Source organism: Microtus oregoni, unplaced genomic scaffold (assembly GCF_018167655.1).
Source record: "Microtus oregoni isolate MIOR12 unplaced genomic scaffold, Mior012 000073F_002, whole genome shotgun sequence".
NCBI lineage: Eukaryota > Metazoa > Chordata > Mammalia > Rodentia > Cricetidae > Microtus > Microtus oregoni.
The window spans coordinates 1,050,886-1,077,937 of record NW_024543982.1 but is presented as its reverse complement, the minus strand read 5'-3'; the positions used below and the strand labels follow the sequence as shown (position 1 = coordinate 1,077,937).

Here is a 27,052-nt window from a genome sequence, read left to right as displayed (position 1 = left end):
AATTCAAATAAAATTGTCAGTTTGGTAAATCATTTTAGATGCAGTCTGAATGGACTTTACTGTCAGGAAATCCTAGAATGCATAAACTTTTACAGGCTCACTTATTAGAATCCCATGCAAAAATTTATCATTTGAGACATGTATTATAATAGTAACAATAGTTTTGCCAAGTGCAAAAAAAAACAGTAGGTTATATGAAAAAAATAGCATTTCTTCATTTTTGGAATTTTGGTAATAATGGTAGTATTTGCATTTTATAATTTCCAGAGCTATAAATCATCTTTAAAATCATTATGATATTATTCAAAGCAGATGTGAAAGCATATGTTTGCTACAGTTGTATAAATTGCTTACTTGTCATACTTAATAAATGATAAAAGTTACACAGTAACTTGTTCCCTTTCAATAACTGAAGCCTATTTGAGTAAAATACATTTTGCCTTACTATCTCAAGTACAATGGGTAGAAGTGGATAGGAAAAATCATTTTTGAAGGAAAACATTCCATTATAACTTGAATGTAGTTGAACATGCTAGCTACTGTCTACTAATGTCCTCATCAGTATATGACCAAACTATTTGTGCCATTTGAAAGCAATTGAAAAGGAAATACATTCAACTATGTGTTTTATGGAAAAAAATGTAATGTGTGTATATCCTCATGTTCCAGCAGTGTTTAAAGTGTTCTGCCTTCCAAAAAAAATTGGTCTCAGGAACAAATTGTTGGATTATGAGTGAAGTTTTATTCTTAACTAGAATTTCATTACCTGCCTAAGAGTTTAAACTCTAATATACCAAACCTGACTTGCTCCTTTCTGACAACTATTCCGCAATCAATCATATGCACAGTGCAGTCCCAAAGGGTATAGTCTTTCCGTGTCTGGCTAAGAAAATACTAAACATGTGGCAAGGAAACCAACCATGCATCAGTGAAATTACAATCATACACTTTACTAAATTACAGCTAAAATGCTCATCTAGGTAATAATGAAGCAAGTTAAGCCTCCAGAAGAAAGACGCAATTTTTCATTAATTATGCATCAAAGTGAATCTTGTGTCCTGAATAATATGGAAATTTTATTAGAGAAAGAAAATATATCCTTCTATAAAGTAAAAGTAGATCATTTAGTGAACTGATGCAAAAGTATAAGTTACTATCCAACTCAGTGTAGCAGCAATAATGCATAGCTTATAACAAATGATTATATATCCTCCTGTATTTTCATGTCTTTAGCTTTCAGTTCAAGGGAGAATCGCTTGAAAGTGTCCTACTCCCCATTCTTTACAAAGACATACTTTAAGTTATATGCTTCAGCAGATCATAAACCAGGTTGAGGGCATAACCATCTATACCCCAAAATAAGTACTCAATAGAGTATCTTGGTAAAGTTTAATTTGAAATGTCAAAAATTCATATTTTTTAGAAAATGACAGTATTAATCTACTCTGACTTGACAACAATGTGGCATTTACTGTATGATACTCATACATATATCAATTAAGCCAAAATCATTTTACCTTTATTATCCCTTTGGAATATTTTTATGGTTTGTCCATTATCTTGGTCAACAATAAGTTCTTCTCTATTGTTGGGTATCATAACTAAAAATGAAAAAGGGAACTGGGTATACTTTCATGCAAAATAGGCATAGAAATTCTCAGAAGCACATAAATAGCTAACATAATCCAACAATTTATATATATTTTAAATAGTCCTGTAACAAAAGGAATATTTGGGTGATAGTCAGGTATCTTGCAAATAAGTAAGATGATTAATCAAGTAGTTTTTAAAGTATCATTTACATTTAGTATTATCACTGTTGATAATACATACTATTTAAATCATGTATGTATTTTTTCTTTTAAAATGAATGTACAAATTAGTATTTAGCTCCATAACTAATGCTTTTCTCAAAATATTTCAGGATATCTATATTTTTTATATTTATGTATTTATGTTGATTTATGAATTTATAAAAGAATTAATATACTATGAGATTAAAATAATTTTGCCTTTAACTTACTTTGAAAATTTTCCAAATATATTTTAAATTGACAGCAAACTATAATTTTCTGGCACTTATTGTGAGTCTTTGCAAAAAAAATATACTCAAGGAAGCAGAACATACTAATTTGCAATTTATCATTTCTTTCTATGTAGTCATATGTCATTGAAACATTACAGCTCTATAAATAAGATACAGTCACTTTACAGCTAAAATCTATTAAATGTTTCCATTCAATTGTAGATAACATTTCTATCATGCTTGGGCAGCTGTGAAATGTGCTTACAGTGACCAATCACTGTCATTTGAATTACATATACACTATTTTCCAATAATTTTTCTAAGATATTAAATTGCATACAAAATATTTATTTTACTTTGGAGTGTATGTTATACTTTCTCTTAGGCCATATGATTTAGTAAATATATTTACCTATGTGTTCAACTTTTATCCTGCACTCAATAATTGATTTTCTTTCTCCTTCAGAGATATAAATTATATAGATACCTTTCCCTTTTCTTTCAGTATCCTAGTACCAAATTATCTTAATAGCATAATATATGCTTTAGTTTCTTAATTTATTAAAATTATTCAGTTATAGCTTCTTCTCTTGCTTAGATTTCCTGTAACAATATTCCTCAAGTTAGTAACAACTAGGTAGTCTGTGTCCATAAACTAGAGGAAAGATTAAATACCTCTTTTTGTAATAAAAATTAGTTAACTAAAGACCAGGAACTTCAAGCATACTGGTCATTAGAATCTCCCAAGGAGATACTGAAAATAAAAACATGTTTCTTCTCAAGCTATGTTCAAGATCAAGTGAATTAAATTCATAGTGTACTGAAAAAAGTCCACAAGTGCTTATAATATAGATCTTTCTTTAAGACTCACTGAGCTAACTATTGAACTAGAAAGAAAGACAATATATAACACTGAAACACATAGATTTGGATGAAGTTTCATCAAGGAGAAATGATCATTATCCTTTCATAGCACAAATCTAGAATGGAACACATATCCTAATCTCTGAAATTCCTTTCCTCCTTCAAATTTTAGTGTTTTGGGAGATCCTAAAATAAGTACTACTATGAGTTGTAGTAATCTAGAGGACATAAAACATTACCAAAGACAGGCTGTTGACAAAAAAGCAGAAATCATTTTCCTTCAAGGAAATATATACATTGGATACTGAATTGTGTAGACATTAAAGAGTTATGTCCATTTTATCAAACAAAAACAATCCATAATTATTTAAACTGAGAATTTATTATAGCTGATTGCTCCTAACAATAAAAATTTGTATAGATAAGTAAAATCACAGAGAATAAAATATTAAGCAAAGTAAAAAAGCAAAAACATATGTATCACCTTATATATTTCTCAGTCCTTTTACTTTATAAAGTGATGTTTTTTTCCCACAGAGTCAATGTTATATGATCTCACAATAATTCGGTGCAACAGGCAAGGAATTAAATATTTCCATATTATAGGCAAAAGAACAAATAATGTTTAAATGGTCTACCAAAACAAATTTAAAGATAGCTACTATAAAAGTCCTGTGGACAAATTCAAGTGTCACATAGTCCCTATCCCAATTAATCTATAAAATCTAAAACTTAAGAATCAAAAATGTAGAGGAAAACTATTTTTCAACATTATGGCATAGTGTATATTGATTTTCTTTTTAGTTATTTTTAAATGACTGTCTGAAGCATATCTTATCTCAAATATCACAGAGATGCTGTGCATGTTATAACTGTAGAAGATGGTACATATCAACATATTCATCTGAGATTTATATTGTATCAAAAAATCTCATGGTATTTATCAGTCCCATGAAATTGAGGGTCACAATAAAGGAAGGGCTTTCAGGGAAAACATATTCTGATATGTTCCACTATTTCCTGTATTACTTCAAAAGCCATTTATATGAAAGAAGTGCCAGTTCCTCCAGGATCTTCCTCTTGTCAGAGTTGTGGTGTATGAAATTGCCTGAAACACTGTCTCCCAATTGCTTGTTTCAGGCCAAACACTCACCCATTCTCTCTGAATGATGATCCATCTGGGATGGAGAGCTGGACACACTGCTGCTTGGGTGGGAGGAAGTCTGACTCCCGGGGCAATGATTCTCTTGCAGAGAGGGAGCAGGAGAAGGACTTTCTGGGATCCGCTCCTGATACAAAATGAAACACAAAATAATTCAGTTCACATATTCACTGATATTATCCAGATGGTTTTGGCAATATCATTGGAAATATTCATCTCTCACTTATCCTGGAAGTGTACACAGAACAAGGAACGGACTTAAATAGTTAAAACATATTTTTGAGATATTAATGTCATGTAATTAGAATTAAATAATAGAAGGTGGTGTTTTCTATTTCCATCCATTTGTATGCAAAATTCAAGATGTCATTGTTTTTTACCGCTTAGTAGTACTCTAATATGTATATATTCCACACTTTCTTCATCCACTCTTCCATTGAAGGGCATCTAGGCTGTTTCCAGGTTCTGGCTATTACAAACAATGTTGCTATGAACGTAGTTGAACAAATGCTTTTGTTGTATGATAGGGCCTCTCTTGGGTATATTCCCAAGAGTGGTATTGCTGGATCCTGGGGTAGGTTGATCCCGAATTTCCCGAGACATCGCCACACTGATTTCCAAAGTGGTTGCACAAGATTGCATTCCCACCAGCAATGGATGAGTGTACCCCTTCCTCCACAACCTCTCCAGCAAAGGCTATCATTGGTGTTTTTTATTTTAGCCATTCTGACAGGTGTAAGATGGTATCTCAAAGTTGTTTTGATTTGCATTTCCCTGATTGCTAAGGAAGTTGAGCATGACCTTAAGTGTCTTTGGCCATTTGAACTTCTTTTGTTGAGAATTCTCTGCCCCATTTTGTAATTGGTTGATTAGCATTTTAAAGTCTAGTTTCTTGAGTTCTTTATATATTTTGGAGATCAGACCTTTGTCAGTTGCGGGGTTGGTGAAGATCTTCTCCCAGTCAGTGGGTTGCCTTTTTGTGTTAGTGACAGTGTCCTTTGCTTTACAGAAACTTCTCAGTGAGGTAAGCCAGACCCAAAAAGATGAACATGGGATGTACTCACTCATAATTGGTTTCTAGCCATAAAGGACATTGAACCTATAATTCGTGATCCTAGAGAAGCTAAAAAAGAAGGTGAACCCAAAGAAGAACATATAGTTATCCTCCTGGATATTGTAAGTAGACAAGATTGCAGGGCAAAAACTGGGAATTGGGGGTGGGGTGGGATGGGGGAAAGGGGATATGGGGAGAGAAAAGTGAAAAGGGGAACGTGGGAAGAACTTGGGGGAATGGGATGGTTGGGATAAAGGAAGGGTAGATATGGGAGCAGGGAAGTATATATCTTAATTAAGGGAGCCAATTTTAGAGTTGGCAAGAGACTTGACCCTAGAGGGGTTCCTAGGTGTCCAGGGAGATGTCCCCAGCTAGTTCCTTGGGCAGTTGAGGAGAGGGAGCCTGAAATGGCCTTACGCTGTAGTCATACTGATGAATATCTTACATATCATCATAGAGCCTTCATCTGGCGATGGAAGGAGATAGAGACATACACTGGAGAACTAGACTGTGCTTCCATGGTCCAAACGAGGAGCAGAAGGAGGGAGAACATGAGCAATGAAGTCAGGACCGCAAGGGGTGCACCCACACACTGAGACAGTGGGGCTGATCTATTGGGAACTCACCAAGGTCAGCTGGACTGGGTCTAAAAAAGCATGGGATAAAACCAGACTCTCTGAACATGGTGGACAATGAGGGCTGCTGAGAAGCCAAGAACAATGGCACTGGGTTTTGATCCTACTGCGTGTACTGGCTGTTTGGGTGCTCACCCTCCTAGACCTGGATGGAGGGGGAGGACCTTGGACTTCCCACAGGGCAGGGAACCCCGACTGCTCTTGGGACTGGAGAGGGAGGGCAGAATAGCAGGGGAGGGGGAGGGAAATGGGAGGCTGAGGCGGGGAGGAGGCAGAGATTTCTAATTAAAAAAATAAATTTAAAAAAAAGAAAAAGAAAAAAAAGAAGGTGGTGAGTGGATCTAAGGAATTTAGGTCCAGTTTTCATCCTTAAAATTGTATAAATAGGAACATAGAGAAATACCTCAGTGGGTCAAATTGTGATTAAAGACCTGAGATCAAATATAAAACTCCATATAAAAGAATCTGGCATGTCAACATGAATCATGCCAAGAATACCAAGGACAGAGACCGGAGGTTACTGATCAGTGAATTCTAATTTCAATGAGAGATTCTGACTAAGAAAAATTAGAAAAGAAAAAAGCAGTTGAGAAACACATTCAATGAAATGTAAACATTTGGTATCAAAAGGAGTACATGTACAGGTGGGGAGAGAGAGAGAAGTCATAAATAATTGTAAATATAGGTGTGGTGTGATAGTTATTTTTATCAAAAATGTCTATACTGATAAAGATTCATGCCAAGGTCTGAAGAGTAACATTATTTCCAATTAAGTATCAATTACAAGTACATATCCCTAAGAACTCTGGAAAAAGTGCTACATGCTGCACCTGATACAACATGCGTAGCTGGTCTGAATGTGGGAATATTTGGAAACTATAGGCTTCATGGTATCAGAATTTAGAGCTGACGTATGTTGATTTCTATCAACAAAATATTTTAACAATCACAAACTGCAATACTGTGTTTTATAAACTGACAAAACTGTCCACTAATGTCAATTCTTTAGTATTGCTTAGCTTTTCATGTTTTAAATAAAAAAATCTTAATAAAAACCAAATCTTTTATAAGCTCTAATGGTATCTGGTATGACGTGTAGGATTCATTATTATAAAATTTTATAAAACACTGAGGCTATTTAATGTTTATGAATTTTATATTTTCAGTTCAATCTGAACACTAAGTTAATATGAATAATACAAAAACTAAATTGCACTCTTTATGCACATATAGAATAAATATGATTCACCAATATACATGTAGATACATTAAATGTCATATAAAGTACTTACTTCATCCATAATAAATTCCTTACACTACATACTATAATTTTATATAATTACATCACCAAGATTCAAATCTTCATAATGTTAAGAAATAGATTATCAAGTTTGTGCTTGTTTATTTTCATATTGATTTTGCATGACATCCCCAAAATTTATAAACCCCTGAAGAAAAACTTTTTTAAATTAAGATAATGAAATGGCCATTATAAGTTATTACTATATTAGTAGTAGTTAATATTTTACAATATCTGTCATTTCAGCAGGCAGAATAATGCCACTTTCCTTTCAAAGATGTCTATGTTATTTCTCAATTGCCAGGAACCTGATTAAATATTATATATTATATTACATAGTCAAAGGGAAATTGCAGATATGACTGAGACTATTATGTTAGGCTTATCATGGCTGAAATGGGAGGGCTGATAGAGAAGCCATTGATAAAGAACCTTCATCTGGCAGTGGATGGAGATAGAGACAGAGACAAACATTAGAGCATTGGACTGAGCTCCCAAGGCCCAGATGAAGAGCAGAAAATGGGAGAACATGAGCAAGGAAGTCAGGACTGCAAGGGGTGCACCCACCCATGGAGACAGTGGGGCTGATCTAATGGGAGCTCATCAAGGCCAGCTGGAATGGGACTGAATGAGCATGTGATCAAATCGGACTCTCTGAATGTGGTCAACAATGAGGGCTGACGGAGAAGCCAATGATAATGACACTGGATTTTGATTCTACTGCATGTACTAGCTTTTTAGGAGCCTAGTCTGTTTGGATGCATACCTTGCTAGACCTGGATGGAGGGGGGGGGGCTTGGATTTTCCACAGGGCAGGGCACCCTGACTTCTCTGAGGACTGGAGAGCGAGGGGGAGGGGAAGTAGGGAGAGGGGGAGGGAAATGGGAGGATGGGAGGAGGTGGAAATTTATAATAAATAAAAATTAAAAAGAAATAAAATTGCATTTTAATTATTACTTAGCATTTAGGTAAAATTAATTAATTTTACTGAAATGAGTTGTATATACTTAGTTTACCACCTAAATTATTTGCACTAAAAATATTGTAAATAGTACATTTTCAATACATTTCTCTAGTTTGTAAGTCTTAAAACAAGATTCTAAAATGTATAATATACAGCCAAATCTATGGCTTTACCAGGAAAACTTAGGCACAATCCAAAGAAATGTATAGAGCAAAACAGATAGAAACATTTACCAAAGAAAAACATTTCCATAGTTTAGAGGGATATATGGGGAAACTTAGAAGAGCTATAGAGCTTTTAGACCACAAATTCTTACAGCATAGGAGAGACTGGAAGTTCATAAGACAAAAATTCAATCTTGCTTGTCATATTTGGTAATACATGTTTTCCACATAGTAGTTATGTATGAACACACACTTGTGCACACATCCATTAATGAAGACAATTTTGTAGGTGAGGACTGAAAGATGTCTTAGTAATTAAGAGTACAGGCTGTTCCTCCAGAGGATGTGGAATGAATCCAGCACCCACATTATGGGTCACAACTGTTTATAACTCCAGTCACAGGGAGTCCAACAATCTCTTTGGGCCTCCATTGACACCAGGCATAGACATTAAATACAGACATTCATACAGGAAAAAACATAAATACACAAAAATAAAAATAAATAAAATATTAAAATAATAGTAACTCAATATGTGAGACCAAAATTTTGACTTTATTGTATTATAATATTAATAGTCTTAGGACAGAATATGCACTGAAAATACAAATAATTTATTGTCTTTTATCTCTAATATTGAAAATTTGCATAAGCGTATATAATTTAATTATATCTATTTTCAATGGACTTCGAAGTGAATAGACAAAAGCAGCTGCTGTGAAAATTATAACTGAAGAAGCAACATCAGTGTGTTGCTATGTAAGGAAACATACACACAAACACACCATTATTATCCTACTATAATACTAGTGGAATGATTTTAATGGTTAATATTGTCGATTTTTGGAAAAACAGGATAATCCAACTGACAATGAATGATATTAAACTTCTTCAATGCTTTGTAAAAAATTACAACATCACGAATAAAAGAACACTGGAGAAGCATCCACACAAATACTGTAGTGAGAAAATACATAATGCTATATGAGGGATAATAAGGCTCAATATGGATGTGAGAGTCCCCTCTGTATGCTATGAATACATTTTATTACCATGAGTTATTAAAGAAGCTGTTTCATCTAATCACTTAGTAGAGTAAAGCGAGGCAGAAAATCTGAACAGAGATATAGAAAGTAGGCAGAATTAGAGCTACGCCATGGAGCTGCCCAAGAAGACAGTCACAGGAACTTTACCCAGTAATCCACAGCCTTGTGGTGATACACAGAATAATAGAAATGGGTTATTTTAAGATATAAGAGACAATAAGAATCCTGAGTTTATATGCCAAGCAGTGTTACAATTTATATAGCTTCTGTTTGATTATTTGTGCCCAAGTGGCCGGGGAAATAAACAATCAGTCTCCACCTATAAAATGGCATGCCAATGAAGGGAAACTACATCCACATAAAAACTGAGAGAGTTTGGGAAGGAATTCTAGACATAAAAGAACAGAGTTAAGTACAGCTTCTTGGTAGTCACAATTTTTCAGATAGACTCTGCTGGCAGCAAGTAGAAGCATGGCTCCTTTAAGAGAAGTCTTTATGACTCAGCGGTAATGGCAAAAAATTGCATGACTTCTTTTAAGATCTGACATTCTGGTTCATGCTGGAAAAACAAACTGTCTCTTTCAGGAGGTCCTGCATTTAAATGGGGTCTGTGAGCAATATGTTGCAAACTGCTTAATGCATGACATAGGCCTGCTGAGTCCCTGGAGCTGGGACAATGTACACAGCTCACAGAGGTGGTAAACATGCCTCTACCATGTTGGTCAGGGCAGAACAAACATTGGTCCTAACCATGCCCACTTGACACTTTAAAAAAAATTAGTGTTCCTTGTCAGAAAATGATTACAGATATACAATAAAGACAGATTCAGATAAAAAAAAAGATCTCTGAATGGGTCACAGTGTTTGATAAATGTACATAGGCTTGAGAGAAAGAAGAAAAAAAATTATAGACAGTTAAAAAATAAAATGAAGTCTTTAACGAGACAGTAAAAGTAATATAAAGTATACAAATAGACATAGATTAAAGGAGAAGCAGTAATAATATAAAAGCCACATAAAGATGAAAAATACACATAGAGTCTGGATTGTATACACTATTGTGTGTTCTTTAAAGTTTTTGACTGCAGAGAGACATTTGATTGTGGGGACTGCTAAGTTAAACCAACATATATTTTAAAGGTATCTTGACTTCAAAATTTAGGTCTAAGGATATAGTGCTTTGTAAATAAGAATCTGCTTTTGTTTCCATAGAAGATGAGAATCTGGAGATTCCTTTGAGGCTAATGTGGCTTGATGGACCAAGACACCCTGAAAGGATTCCACAAGCCCCCAAAATATTTCACCCAATAAAAATTAGGAAGCATCTTGGAGAAAATTATACCCAAATTCCCAAATATTGTTTATAAACATTTGTTTTCACTTGAAGGGTAATATGCTATAGAGATGAATACTTTGCATTGGTATAGATCTTGGTCTACTAATACAAATTTATGGTTGATTTTGTTACACTATGTATATGTATTTCTGCTCTTGTTTAAGGTATTATGATTGTGCAACTCATTTAAAAATGTAATGAATAATTAAAATTACAGATTAATAGTCATCTATAATGTAGTCATATTAGTTAGGTTCGCTAGATATAGAGATATATTTCAGTTAGACAGACTTCAGCACTCCAAAGACCTACAGAATATGGCATATAAAATGTTTTAAGAAGTTAGACTTCTCAACAATGAGACTTGTCTGCTTCTGGGCACAGAAATTACTTCAGAGAGGTTGATGGGCACTGAAGAAACTCATTATGGAATTTCCCTTCAATGTTATAAGGCTAGTTATTTGAGCAAGAAACTGTTATTGCCTGGAGTGCTTAATGGTATGCCATATGACCTGGACATCCAGAATTCACAGAAAAAAATGACCGCAGAACTTGCCTAAAGGTGAGACAGTCTTTCAGGGTTCCTGTTTCAGGAAAAAGTCTGCCAGACATTCTGCAGGATACAGATAATAGTGACTGACAAACTGCCAATATAAACGGACTTGTCTTAAAGTTCCTATTCCATGGAAAAGTCTGCTGGATATTATGGGCCTTTAGGCTGCCCCAATGTTATAGAAGAAATTTGGGTGACTGTCCAGACAGCAAGATGTCTCTATCAATTCTATAGATTTGGAAGTTGCATACAATGTACTTCCTGTTAACATAGGTAACATATCCTTCTGGTGTCTTTGATGGAGTTGAAGAATAGTTATTTATAATTATATTTTTCATAGTTATGATAAAAGGTAAAGTAGATAGAAATATTATAACTAATTCTTACATGATACCTGTCTTGTTATATTTAATTTTACTATGTTAAAATTAAAACCTTCCTTTTTATTTAGACAGAAAAGGGGAAATGATGTGGGATTCCCCTCTGTATGCTACGAATATGTTTTATTAACATTGGTTATTAAAGAAGCTGTTTTGCCCAATGGCTTAGTAGAGTCAGGCAGAAAACCAAAACAAAGATATAGAGAAAATGTAGGCAGAGTCAGAGCTATGCCACGCAGCTGTCAAAGGAGACAGTCATCAGAACTTTACCTGGTAAACCACAGTCTCATGGTGATACACAGAATAATAGAAATGGGTTATTTTAGGATATAAAAGCAAGCCAGTAAGAAGCCTGAGCTAAATGCCTAACAGTGTTGTAATTAATATATGTTCTGTGCGATTATTCAGGTCTGGGTGGCTGGGAATGAAAGACCAGGCTCCGCTTATACAATATATTTAAAATTAGCATTTGATAATAAGTCTTCCACTTGATTTATAAACAGTTGTCAAAGTTTCTTTTCCATTTTAGGTGCTTTCTCTTTAATTGTTTGAAAGTTTTCTTTTCTGTACAGATTTTTAGATCTGTGAAATGCCATATATTGATTGTTTATCTTGTGTCCTGCCGGAGTCCAATTCACAAAGTTCTTTTTCTAGGCCTCTATTTTGAAGTATTCTCCCTAATTATTCTCTAGGAGGTTCACAGTATCAATTATTATGTTAAAGTTCTTGATATATTTGAAATTGAGTGTTGTGCAGGATAAAAGACAAGGATCTAGTTTCATTGATCTGTATGTATACAAACCTCACAGGCTCAGAGATCAACAATGAACAGGGGGTAGAGAGAACATAAGAATCAGAACACAAGAAGATCTGTGAAATGTCATCTTTGTGTATGTTACAGCCATTGCCAACACAAACTCACAGAAGCTTGCAGCTGCCTTCACTGGTGCAGCAGAAGACTGGTGCTGTAAACAATCAGTCATGAATCTGGCAGAATGATCATGGTACAATATCCTGCTGTGGTAACTATTGTTTACTGGGCAATCCTGAAAGAGGAGTCATTATCTTTAACTGTATACGCTTCGGTGAACCACTGTGCCCAGCTCTAATAGAAAGTTCCAAACCCAAAGTCATACAGAGTACTTTGTATAAATTTAGTGAAGCCACAAAACAAACAAAAGAGAAATGAATTTGGTAAAGTGATTGGTAAGGAGTGAGGAGAAGGATAGTGGATGTGAGTGATTAGGGTGTTTTTTTTACATATGTATGAAGATGTCAAACAAAAAATTCAATTAGTAAAATACAGAGGGAAGTATAAGCCATCCCACTAACTAGATTTGAATATTGATAATAATATCTGAAATGTTAGGATATAACAATAACAAGAGAAATAAAACTCGCCAAAAATAGTTTATGTTTTTTTCCCCTAATGTTTATTGGAAGGATATAATTTTGTCAAGGTTTTTTGTTTTGGCATTATGAACTTTTATTGATAGGTCTTACTTATAGAAAATATCTCATGAACAACTACAAATATCCTTGCATGGTTATAATTATAAATATTTGTTAACATATAAGGAAAACAAATTTTAGACTTTCACTATTTATGTTTGTTGTGGAACAATTCTGTATTCTGTCTATTATGTTTTAAATAAATGCTGATTGGTCAGTAGCCAGGCAGGAAGTATAGGCAGGACAACAAGACAGGGAGTAGAGGTGGGGCAATGGGAACAGGAGAATTCTGGGAAGGAGGAAACCCATTCCTCTCAAGTCTGGTCCAGATACCAAAGAAGCAGGATGTGACCTGCCCTGTTGAAAAAGGTACTGAGTCATGTGGCTAACATAGATAAGAATAATGGGTTAATATAAATTATACGAGTTCATAAAAAGCCAGAGTTAATGGGCCAATCAATTTATAACTTATGTAGACTCTCTGTGTGATTTCTTTGAGACAAACAGCTGTGGGAACTGGGCACGACAGAAACCCCAACAAGCAGGCCCTCATGTTACAAATGTCACCAACGAGTGGATAACTGCATCCACATAAAACCTGAGAGAGCTTTGGAAGTAATTCTAGACAGAAAAGAATAGAGCCTGGATGTCTGAATTCTACATCCAGAACAGATTCAAGACTGCTGCCTGAGATGATCGAGACTCACAGTATATTCCAGTCAGGACTTGATCATAATTCTAAATTTTCTTTAGGACCCCATAAGATTATCAGCACTTCCAACCAGCAGAAAGTAGCCTGGAATACTATGCCCACATTCCCAATAAATGGACTATGGATATTTTCCTTTGTTTAAACCAAAGGTGTGCGTGTGTGAGGAAAAGTGGTGCGAGACAATTCTGTTTTCTGTCAATTAAGTTTTAAATAAATGCTGATTGGCCAAGTAGCCAGGCAGGAAGTATAGATGGGACAACCAGACAGGAAGTAGAGGTGGGGTAATGGGAACAGGAGAATTCTGGGAAGGAGGAAGTCCATTCCTCCCCAGTCCTGTCCAGACACCAAAGAAGCAGGATGTGACCTGCCCCATTGTAAAAGGTACTGAGCCATGTGGCTAACATAGATAAGAATAATGGGTGAATATAAGTTATAAGAGTTCATAAGAAGCCTGAGCTAATGGGCCAATCAGTTTATAACTTATGTAGACTCTCTGTGTGATTTCTTTGGGGCAAACAGCTGTGAGAACTGGGCAGGACATAAACCCAAACAAGCAGACCCTCGTGTTACATATGTTTGCTATGTTAACTTTTCATTATGATATGTATATAAATATGGTTTTGTGGAGTGCCGTTCATCCCACAGGATATATTTTTTAAAATTGTTTGTTTTTATAATTTTTAGGTGATTTCCAAAATCTGTAAGATATTCAAAGCTTAAGGGCAGGAAACCCTGACTGCTCTTTGGGCTGGAGAAGGAGGGGGGGGGAGTGGGGGGAGGGGGAGAAGGGTGGGAGGAGGGGGAGGGAAATGGGAGGCTGGGAGGAGGCGGAAACTTTTTTTTCTTTTTCTTAATTAAAAATTAAAAAAAGAATATATTTCTCACAGAAGGAAAATTTTAACGGAGAGTGGGCAGAATCTCTAATGGCTCATCATCATGTATTCCAAGTATCAGTTCATGTCAGGTGTAAACAACTAAGGGAATTCTAAATGAAAATGCTAGGAAAAAATGATACAGCACAAAAGTATTTCAGCCATCACTTGTATCAATTGTATCTCCTATCTGTGCATTATCAAGGCATCTTCCCGTACACTGAGCCAACTCTTTCCTTTGTATCAAAGGTCTCACTTGGAGTCTTTCTTCTCTTCTACTTTCTTTTCACTCTCTGACTCTTCAAATAGTTTCCATATTTAGGGAGCTAGCTCAGCAGGGCCTCATTATCACAGAGCTAATTTGAACTCCCTTTCTCTTTAGAATCACCAGGTGTAAGAAATGGCAAGCCAGAACCTCCATCTTATTCTGTTATCCAATTTACCGTCCAAATCAGAGAATAAGTGGAGGATGCTAGTTTCATCCTGCACCCGCCTGCTACTTTGTAATACTTCTGCAATAAATGACTCAATATTGGAAGACATGATATGTATAACAGTAACTTTGCAACTTCTGTAAAGACTTGCAAACAATCTCTTCTCATTTGAGCTATACTCAAGGATTTCGATGATTCATTTTCTAATTCTTCAAGTATTTTCAGGATATCCTCACATTGATATTGTAGAGGCCATTCATCAAATAGACATACCACCCCATACCACATGGAAGAAGATGGTTTCGTGGGGATACTCCATCTCATGATGGTACAAGCTCAGCTGTCTCTGTGCCCAGAGCAAAACTCCCACTGTAGCAAGAAGGTGCATTACCATATATCGTAAGAGGATGATTGCCCACATGAATTACATCACCCCCACACAATACAGCCTCCAGGCAAGGGGCACAAACCACACCTTCCAAGTTCATATTTCCTTACGTAATAATCTACATTGGGTGCCAATTTGTTATTTTAACTTTTCCCAGTATTATACAAACATCTATTCTCTGCAGATAGGGAACAGGTGACAAAACAAAGGGAAATTCCTCCAAAGTCCAGTGTAGTGAACCAATGAGATTACTGGGTTTTCTTACAGATAGTTGGAATGGGGTTATTTACAGAAGTATGGGTGACCCTCAAACAGTTGCATCATTGCAATGTACCAACCCATAATGGATACTGACATCACAGAAGCTGTATCATACTATGAAACTTTCATTTAACCTTTTGCCTTGTATGTACTCTAATATCTCTCATGATCATTTGTATCTGTGCTAAGTAGAAAGTTTTAACAGGCAAAGGTTTGTGACGTGTAGTTGTATTTTCTTTTACTAAAGAATGTCACTATCTCCATTATCATCATGATAGACTCTGCTACAAAAGTATTGCCTTGCTAATTAGTGTCCATGCCTGACTGGCCAATGTACTCACTAGTTCAACATGTCCTACCAGGCTTTACTCTATAGTAATACCCATATTGATATTGGGTAAGTTCAAAGACTCACAAACAGCAAAAATATACAAATATGTGAAAGGGATGATAAGGGAAGAAGGAACTAGTCAACATGAGAGGTAAATAAAAAGGGATAGTCTGAGATTAATCAAAATGCAATATCCAAATATATGAATTTGTTTAAAAAATTTAATAAAAGTTACAAAGGAATAGTAAGAAATTTTCTAAAGCATTCTGAAAGTCAGATTTTTTTTTTATTGCAAATCACTTTAGAGAAGTCCAGTTCATATATCATTTTACAGTTAGGAGTGTTTCAAAAAATCTTTATGGAACTAGAAGGTTAATTTCCCCCCCAAATAATGATAGCTCTATGAACAATTTCTTCTTTGCAAGTAAACACAACCATTTTTCAGCCCTATAATCAGTATGCATCTATTTAGATTCTTAACTGCAATGTGCTCTGGTTCATTAGGTGGCTACTGTTGTGTCTCAGTCTAGTTAAAATTTCACAGCAAGTTAATCTGTTTTATTACAAATGAGAATGCAAGTGATAATGCCCTTACCATTTGCCAAATACAAGGTTAACATTACTTGCAACAAATCAATAAGGATATTTAAAAAGAAATTGTAATTCTAAAACCCAATCATTTTTACTCATTGATGACTTCATTTTATGTGTCATTTATGACTTTTACAACCCTATTCCTCTTTTTGTGTTTCATTCACATCCCATCAAAACCAGCTGTAGCTGCTGAAAAGCACTGCAGAACTGTCCAGATTCAAAATAGCAAAGGAGAATTTCTGAAATCAGCATACGAACACATAATTAAATCCTTATTTTTCCAATAATTAGTAAAATTATCTTTAAACATAACTCCAATTCTAACAAGTATTTATATAGTCCAATGGTTAGAAATAAACAACGAAAGCACCACTATGAGAAATAACTTACCATTTCCTTATTTAGAGATGACCACAAATGGTTAAAGAAGACATACATCATCTTAAATAATTTTCAATTATATTGATTATTCAGACAGATAGTAGAAATTCTTAGGAGATTTAGTTTTTACAGGGTTTAACAAAGGAAGAATTTGTAAAATTTACTTGGTTAACATTAAAGTATCAATAATTTTATGAAGATCATGTACTTCATCTCCACATACTTTTACTTCTTTGAGTGTGGTAGTATACCCAGAATATTTCTGTCATTTGATTATATGCAAGTGCACATGTGATTCATTGCCTTTTAATTATGACTACTGCATTTTGACATTTTTATTCTGATACTTTATTATATTGATTGTTTAAAGCATACAATGGAATAACGTAATGTATAACTTGCCTTTTTACTTTGATTTTGTTTGAGTTAATGTTAATCTACGAATGATTTTCTAAAGGATTAAATGGCATTTCACTATTTATGAGTAGTGTTTGGAAGTTTATCTGAATGCTAGTCATTCTATTCATGTATTTGTCCTGATATTTTATATGTGGTTGTTATGATATTTCTCTTTTTCATCAACGTTCTACAGAAACAGAACAGCTTGAAACTTGACACGTTAAATAAAATAAAGAAGGGGAGATAAAAGGAATGTTCATTGTTTCTGCTCACTTAGATTACTACTAATTCTAGGGTATAATTTGATATCTAGACAATTGATAGTTAAAGTAATAAAATCAGTATATTGTATTGATCTTCATAAATCCATGTTAACATTCAGAATACGTCTCACAATCATAAATTATCTCCTTTATTTAAGTTTAATAAAGGAGCATATCATTTTTCACAAACTTAGAAGAAAATAACATAGGAGTCTATTGGGTAAAAATGGAAAAAAAAGTGCCAATTGGTAATTGTGAATATCCCTATTCTAGGATTGGACTTATGAATATGTATGTATGTATATGTATTTAATAATTTATGAAACAATAACTCTTATCTTTTACCTCTGCAGGTGGCTTAGTAATCTACAACTAAGAAGCATACTTTAGATATTAGAGGATTTCATTTCTTAGTTTTGGAGTGATAATATCAATTCTAAATTGGAAAAGACAACATAATATTGTGCATCAGAAATAATGCCAGAATTGGAGTGTAGCTGGAACATACCATCATGAAAAATCTAAAATGTTCTGCATCTCTAAATGTGTAACTTATGTGAGGCTTGGATAAAGGGCCCTCTCACCTCTCCTGTGTGATCAACTTATCCCGGAAGAGGATGACAGATTAAGGGAATCAACTGCAATATCTGTTCACGGCATATAAATGGGCTCAAGTTGCAGAATGCATATTCAGTGGAAAATGCATGCCTTCTAAATTATGTTGTGGACTTGGAACTCTGCCACCTACCCAAACAAATAAACAAAGACAAACAACTCTCCTCTTGGATACAGTGTATCTTCATCTCATGTCCTAAAAGATAGTAATAGCTTTGTTTTTCTATAGAACATTTGGAATAAGATTTAAATAGTGATTTTCAGTAAAAAAAAAAATCACAAAAAACCCTGTGTTGACTAATTTTAATGCCAGATGTTCACATGCTAATGCCACTGCCTTATGACCATTTCCTATCAATTCATTAATTGCCAGCTGCTCAGCCAAACTAGAAACACAGCTAAGCAGATGATATTGGTAAACAGCCAGATAACTGCTTCCTACTTAAATTCCTTAGATTTATCAGAGAAAACTATGGCACAAAGGCATTGCAAAGCTTCTGACAACTGCAGAAAATAATATAGAAGACACCAGGGTCTCAAACTGGTATGTACCTACACATGGGTCATGATTTTTGCCTTCAGAATTTTGCCACATATAGTAATATATAACACCTGCCAAGCTAATGATCATAATACAATTTCCAATTCATGTTATGGTTACATTACTTATTAGCTACAAATGCTAATAGCTGAGCTGACACTAAAAGGATCTGAGCCAGAAATAAAATGTACTATGTGTTTGGCATAGCAACATTTCCAAACTAGTTTCTGACAAAATAACAAGAACAGCTATGGCAATCATTTGGTTGAAACTATTATCTTTTCCACTTGTGGAATTGAAGCATGTATTGCCGATTATTTACACTGAAAACAATTGCCCAAACTTAATAAATATTAAATTCTTAACCTTAATACAAATACTTTTTGAGTTGCTCACAACTCGTATTTCTGAAAGATGGAAGGTCAGTCGTTGTTATATGGCACACAGATACCTAACCTCAAAACAAAAGACTAAATAGCACAAATGAAAACATTTAATGATTATTTAAGGTAAATTAGCACTGATGTCAATTTTTTTTTTATTTTTTGATTGACCTTTTCAAACATCTATATAATGAATTTTAGTAGTTTTTAACCCATGTTCTCTGGGAAAGGTGCAGATCTACTTTCATATTGGTATGTGTGCCTTTGGACTGGGGAAATGGATCAACAGCATATACTTCTTTTTTAGAAGATCCAAGTTTTGGTTGAAGTTCCTAGATCAGATAGAATACAACTGCCTGTAACTCCAGTTTCTGCTCTTTTTAGGCAGCTGCCTGCATATACCTACACAGACAGACAGACACACACACACACACAACTATAATGAAATCTTAAAAAGTATTGTGTGTATCCTTTTCTAGTTCCCAACTACATAGAACCCACTTATTTTTTAATCAAAGCACAAGCAACCACCAAGGTACGAGACAAGGACCCATCAAAGAAAATAAGCCTAATGGATGAGCAGTTTGTAACCACATACTTACTAATAAGGGATCTCTCATAAGAACCTCTTCAAAGAGAAGTTATTCTCTTCTAGTCCAGTTATAGATCATATTAGTCATAACTATTTGTTGTGGGAGGTCCTTCTGTCTATGTGTTGCTTTTATTGCTTAATGAATAAAGAAACTGCCTTGTCCTATTGGTAGAGCAGAGCATAGGTAGGCAGGGAAAACTAATTGGCATGCTGGGAGAAAGGAGGCAGAGGCAGAGAGAAACACTGTGGAGCCACCAGAGACAGATGCTGGGAATTTTACCCAGTAAGCCACTGCCATGTGGCAATACACAGATTAATAGAAATGGGATAAATTAAAATAAGAGTTAGCCAATAAAAACTATAGCTAATGGGCTAAGCAGTGATTTAATTAATACAATTTCTGTGTGGTTATTTTGGGGCAAAGCTAGCTGTGTAGCCAGGATCAACAAGCAAACACCTTACAACAGCTATTACCATATGGCTTATAAAACATAATAAATTAACATTACCTAATACACACTAAACACCATATACCAAATATTGTTTCAAGCATGTTTACAAATTTTGTATCATTTAACATTATGTTAATGCTCCAAAGTAGGTATAGTTACCATCTTCATTTTATTGCAAACTAAGATACAAGGAGATTGACTAATTTGACAAGAGTCACATGATAAAGATTGACAATAGCAATGTTCATATTCACACAAATAGCTATTATGTTATACAGTCTTGTAAGAAACCTATTTATGATTAAGTCTTATTTAACAAGCAAAGTACAATGATTAAACTCCTAAATGGTATTAAAATATTCAAGTCAGGTTTTGGTCCTATATCTATTTTATTTTCATATTTTTTTCAAGTTTTATGTAGCTATTATCCCTAAGGTGAAACAGTCCATCCTGGAGTATTAAGGCTTTAAAGACTCATGAAAGAAAGAAAACTCATGAAGTTCCTAATGTAAGATTAGAAAAGCTCCTTCCAAAGGATACATAAGTAGTAATGACACTGTTGAGAACAGATTCTTTGATGAACTTGTCTGTTTGATAAATTGTGAAGGGGGCTTCATAGTTAGAGCTTTCTTGAATTGTCACTAATGCTGTGGTATATATGTCAGTAACAACACTGACTTTAAATAACCTATGCTCCTAATAAGTAACTCATCAAGTGCACTTCTATAAATCAACCCAATAAATGTAATGGTTCCTTAAGCAAGATTTTGCAGATAATTTGATAATTTATTTGGTTCTTTGTGGGTGACCACCCTATCTGAGATAAATAAACATTTTTTTTGCATCACCTGAGGAGGAACACAGATAGTGCCCAAAGACAAACTAACAGAACCAAAGATTAAATTTGCTAAGAATGGCTACATGCCACCCCCCAAAAAAATAGGTGTTGGTGTATCCAACTGGTGGTGATCATTCTAAGGGGGTAGTGTCTCCCTGGACCATCTCAACATGTCTACCTTTCCCCACATGGTATAGGATGATGTGCTTCCTTGTTGCAATGGTTGCTGTATTCTCTGACTTGATTAACCACATTAGAGGGCCATGTGGTCTTCAACGGAACCCCTAGATAACACCTTCTTCTTTATGATTGGAGTTATACACCTCTTTGTAGTATAGTTTAACACATTAGTATTAGGAAGCCTTGAAAATGAACAGACTGATAATTAGAGAATATTCTGCAGTCCTTAAGAGTAGTACAAGTAAGACAAAATTTCAGGTAAACACTGCAGCAGTTTTGACTGTATGGCCACTGTACTGCATAATAATGTGTGTAATTGGGGTTAATATTACAGCCTGTTGGCACTTACTCACTGTATTTGGAAGAGATTATAAAGGGGAAAAGTAATATGAGTAGCATACTAACGTGTTAATCCTCAGGTCCTAAAACTTGAAACTTATAGGAAGAGTTGGATAGTAAATAAGGAGAGAGAAAAAGGTAAAAATGTTGGACAATTCTTCTCACATATAGCCTATGTAATAGAAGGAAGGGCAACCTATGTTTGAACATACAGAGGGGTGCCTTAATAATGGCACAGTAATACCAGGAGTGTTCCACATCTGAAGTGTTTAAATTGAGAAGAACTTTTAAATAGAAAATGAAAGAGTCTCTCATGAACTTGGATATAAAGGCAGACAAAATCGATCTGAGAAAAGAAAATAAATAATGAAAATACTCATTCCTCACTGAAGACAAAGGCTTCATAATCTAAGGCAATGCAAGGGGGAAAAGGTCTCTGAATGACTGGCTAATATGAGTCATTAGGAACATTTGATTTTTATTTTCTGAAAATTAGAGACTAGAAGACAAAGGAGATAGATTAAAATTATAAAAAGACCTGGACGTGAGGTCCCTGAGCCTCATGGGTATGTGTAAACAAGAGTTAAGAAATAAGTTAATTCAAAAGGATACTTGGAACTATGAGTTTTAGTGGTTTTCTTGATCCCAATGATAGAATATCATTATTATTATTATTGTTATTGGTGAGGCTTTGGTAAATATGAGTAATTTAGTCTTTTGTGAAATTTGGCACGATCAGGAAAAAGATAAGAAAATAGAAAGCCAAGCAACAAGGTTTGTCTGGAGCTCTTGAAAGCAAATATGGCATGACCTGCACTGAGCTGGATTTAAAGGAAATATTACCGAAAGAAAAATCTGTTCTTTTTAACTTAAGACTTTATATGTAAATAACAGTTCATAAATGGTATAAATGATAAAACAGTGCAAATTTAAAGGATTAACCTTGTCCCATTAATCTTTGTTCATCTTCCTACTTTAGAAAGATATATTGAAATTGTTCATTTAGTAGATGAATCTCTCAGAAATTTTGTCTAAGGAAGAGGTTCCAGTGAAAGTCACTGCAGAATTCCACACTCTGTCAGACCCAAGATTCCACCAGAGTGACAGTCACAGCAGGCAAGAGAATTAGCTCATTGTGTCTAGGCTCTGTGCCAAGTCAAGCAGCTTGAACAGGGCCCACTAAGCCCATCAGGATTGGACATAGGCATCTAAAAGAGGCCCAAAGCAGCACCCCAGGATAAGGAAGCTGGATGGCTCACAAAAAATGATTTGAGATTATAGAAAGCTTAATATGATAAGAGCTGTCATTCATACTGCTATACCTAATATTGTTCTTTTAATGAACAATTCATACAAGTCATGGACTCTTTCTCATGCTGTTTCATGCTGTATTAAACTATGTTGATGTGTTTGTTTAATATCTCCTTAGTTGCTGACCCCTTGTATCAACTGAAATCTAATTGGATTGGATGGTGGTCACCCTTCTTAAGGCTGGCCCATACCTCCTGTGAAAATTTTTATTTCATGGAAAGTAAAATTTTACCTTAAAGGTGTTACAGATTTGAAAAAGCATCTGGCCTAATAGTAGAAGCAGAAACAGAAACTTGAAGAGTTTGAGATAATATATTCCATGAGGGTGAGAAAAGTAACATGGAGAAACCACCGTGCTTTGAAATTAAACTAAGGATGAATCACATCATTAATAATAACTCTTATTTTGCTTGATGGATATAATACTAGACTGTGTTCTCAACATATACCTTTGCATCCATAAATCAGTAGAGCTCCCAGTCCTTACCAGAGACATGTCTTCTTGAAGCAGATAGTGGTTAATACTGAGACTCAACACAACTGGTTAATGAACAGAAAATATGTGTATTTGGGATGCTTGGCCAAAATTTGACATATTTTACAAACATCACCGCCAAAGACTCATGAAACATCATTGAATATGAGGCAGAAAGACTGAAAGTGCCAGAAGTTGGAAAAGTTGCTGAATAACAGTTGTCTTCTGGATTTTGCAAGATTGTTGCCTCATGAACTCACAGCAGTGATAGGTGCCTTCATAAGATGGAGAATATCAAAATTTCATCAAGGAGAGGAGAGTCTTTTGAAGGCCCAAAGCCTAGGTACAAAGATATTGGGAACTAATGGCTACTGGGGGAAGGAGAGCCAGTTTTCTTTATGAATGTCATTTGTGGTAGGTTATCCATGCTTTAATAGCTAGTCCTACTCCCGTGCAAATACAAAGAACTAATGAGACTCAGTATGTAAAAAAAAAAAAAAAAAAAAAAGAGGACATGACGTTGGAAGAGAATATGGTTGTCTTAGAGGAATTGGAGAAATAGAAGGTAGATATGATCAATACACACTATATATGCATGAAATTCTAAAACACTTAAAATAAATATTTATAAAACACTACTGGTCAAGGAAAGTAAATTAAGGTTATTATCACTGCTACGTTTTGAATTCATAACAGTTAGTATGTAAGTGACTCTTGCTCATGATAAACTATCCTTTGGATATAGAACATGGGGACATCAAGCTTCCTCCCTACTGGCTAACTTTCAAAGTACTGAGAGATTTCTTCAATGTTGTTCTTCTAGAATTATTGTCAATAGTTCTAATGCAAACTCTGTGTGATACACTGTTATAATGTCAAATAAGATGTGCCTGTTGGTATAACAATGGCTGGAACTTCATGAATTGTAAGAAACTTTAAGAAAATCTTTCTAAATAGATTCACAGTCCATTTCACAGTACATAACTCTAGTCTTTCACTATAAGTTAGAACAAAAGCTTGTGAGTAGGGTAGTCAGTCATAGGTCCCGAAGAAGAAAGAGATGCTATTAAATTACATATCTGTCAAATTTCCTTCTAGGCATTTGAATTTGTGCCCCAAAATTACTATTCTGTCAGCTTCAATCAGTTTTGGGGACCAAGTACTTTTACAGTGAGTGGTATACTGCAGACACCCTAAGAACATATGACTTGCTGTGACATGGTGGTTAATAGTGAGGAAGAAGGTATAGGTAGGATGCCCATGCAGAGAGCAGGAAGGTGGAGGAATTTGGGGCCAGGAAGTAAAAGAGATATCAGGGAGACACCAGGGCCCAGTCAGCCAGACACAGAAGAAGAAGGAAAGTAGGGGATACAAAATGAAAGAAAGGTAAAAATCCTCATAGCAAAATGTAGCTGACTAGAAACAGGTTCATTTACAAGAGCTAGCGGGACAAGCTGAAGCTAAGGTCGGCCAACATAATTAATAATAAGTTACTGTGTCTTTATTTACTAAATTATGTTTACTCTCTGTTCAAATTGACAATAACAAAGGCAATAATAATCAGCAAACTCTCCTTTCTGAACAATCACAAGGCTAACTGAAGTACACAGGTTGATATGTGCTTCTTTTTTAACCATTTATTTGTTCATTAATATGTTGAATGGTGCTTGTGTGTCTGTCTGTGTGTGTGTGTGTGCGCACGCGCGCACGCATGCACGTGTGTGTCACAGAACATGTATAGAGGTCAGAAGAGAACTAAAGAGAGATGGTTCTCTCCTTCCAACATGCAGGTTTTAGTCACTGAATTTAGGTAATCTGGTTTGGCATAAAAAAATCCAACTCAATTAGCCATCTTATTAGGCTACCAGTTTTGTTCTTAAATAGACTTATTGTCCATTTTTGAAAGATAACTGATGATTTTGAACTTTTTATCTACACTGGTTAATGCAGTTCAAGCTAATAAACATTTCTGTAATGATTGAAATCTTGTTTGTTTTTACTTCCTAATATATTTGCCACAAATAAAATGTAGTTGTTGACTAATTAAACTGAGACTAATTGCAACTGAGGAATTTTGGAATTCATCATGATTAATTGAAATAGCAACATGGAGCAAGTGTCCACTATGTCAGTTATCTGAGATATAGTTGGAATATTCTGTGAAGCTAAAATTTATTAAAAATAATAAGCCCATAGAACTGAAGAAATCGATCCAGAACAATAAAAAAATTCTTTTCACAAGCCCAAGACTTCAAAACACATCTATAACTTCTTTTCCCTATTGGGAGGAAGGAAACTTTTTCACACTGTGGTGGCCATATTTATATAAATTGAAGCAAATGGTTCAAATCCTATTGTATCCAACTATCTGAGGTCATTCTTTGTTAGAGGACTAGGTATAAATTAAATTCAGAATCAAATTGCTTATTCCTTTTTGAAGATTTTGCAAAATTTTAATATTATGTTTTCCTACAAATGTATAGGCAAGCAGATTGGAAATGTTTGTTTCTGTTTAGCTTAAAGAACATTCAGGAATTAACCTAGAAGGACTAGTTTGCAAAAGATTTCATATTTTTAAAGCTTTAAGACAAATGTGTTCTGTAGAAGCCTATTTTTCCAAAGTCAATGTTAAATATTTTGTCATTTTGTGATTCAATTGCTTTACTTTTAGAGAGCATGGAAATAATCATGGTGAGAATATTTGTGTCATGAAAATTGACTTAAGTCAAGGTGTGTGTTTGTGTGTGTGTGTGTGTGTGTGTGTGTGTGTGTGTGTGTGTGTGTGTGGTCAGTAGAACAGGTTTTGCTTTTAAGAGATGGTTTCCAGGTGCGCTATCCATTAGAGCTAGAAACCTGAACTTGTAAATCAATGATAGGAATCAAGGCTCTCTTATTTGTATAAAATATTCAATGTAATTTGACTAAGCACATAGAACATTCATAATTAAGTACACTAAATGTCATGGTCAATTCAATTTTTGAGCATTCAAAAAGCCAAACATGCATTGTAACAAGATGAAAATAATGTATATGTGTGTGTGTATATATATGTATATATATTCTGGAAATCACACTTGTCTCTACCCTATAACATTCAATGCTCTATTTTTGAGATTATAAAATATTACAATATTTCTCCTTTGCCTTCATCCTTCCCAGACCTCTCATACACACTCATTGCTATCAAATTCATGGTTTTCTTTTTATAAATTGTCACTACATTCATATGTGTATTCATTTTAAGAAAACTTGAAAATTGGAGACAATTACAGCATATTAACTTATTATCAGTTTGTATACATAGAGATAAGAATAAACTGAAAATTAATATATACAGTTTGGCAAATATTTTGTGAATTTTCATGAATTGAGTAAAATTAAGTTCACTGGCTTTTTGAAACTTATTCCCTCATTTTACATATCAAATGTTGATATTTATTTGTACTTTAAATTGATTCTATTAATTAATAAACCCAAAGGTTTTTATGAAGGAAGCCACTGATACATTACTGAAAATAAAGTAAATTTGTTATAAAGACGCCAAATCTCATGCTTAAGACATTTATTTCCATATATTAAATATTAATATATATGATTATGTATAATTTGGACAAATGATGAATTTAATTTAGACATTTTGTAAAACAATGAGGAACATTTATTTAAGGATATTTTGTTAAACTTCTAGCAGAAATTATTCTATGAATATAAGCAAAGAAATGTGGCTTTATTCTAATCGTTTCTACATCCTCAAG

The 27,052-nt window shown here is 34.5% G+C and overlaps 1 protein-coding gene across 1 annotated transcript in view; it reads right to left on the bottom strand.

Moving 5' to 3' along the window:
• Positions 1-27,052, bottom strand: part of LOC121441091 (dachshund homolog 2) — a 504,032-nt gene that overhangs the window by 66,388 nt on the left and 410,592 nt on the right. The window contains exons 7-8 of the mRNA XM_041642221.1: positions 4,044-4,179; positions 1,518-1,601 (exon numbers count right to left, since the gene is read on the bottom strand). Coding sequence (XP_041498155.1) covers positions 1,518-1,601; positions 4,044-4,179 — 220 coding nt within the window. The remainder of the gene's footprint in view (positions 1-1,517; positions 1,602-4,043; positions 4,180-27,052) is intronic.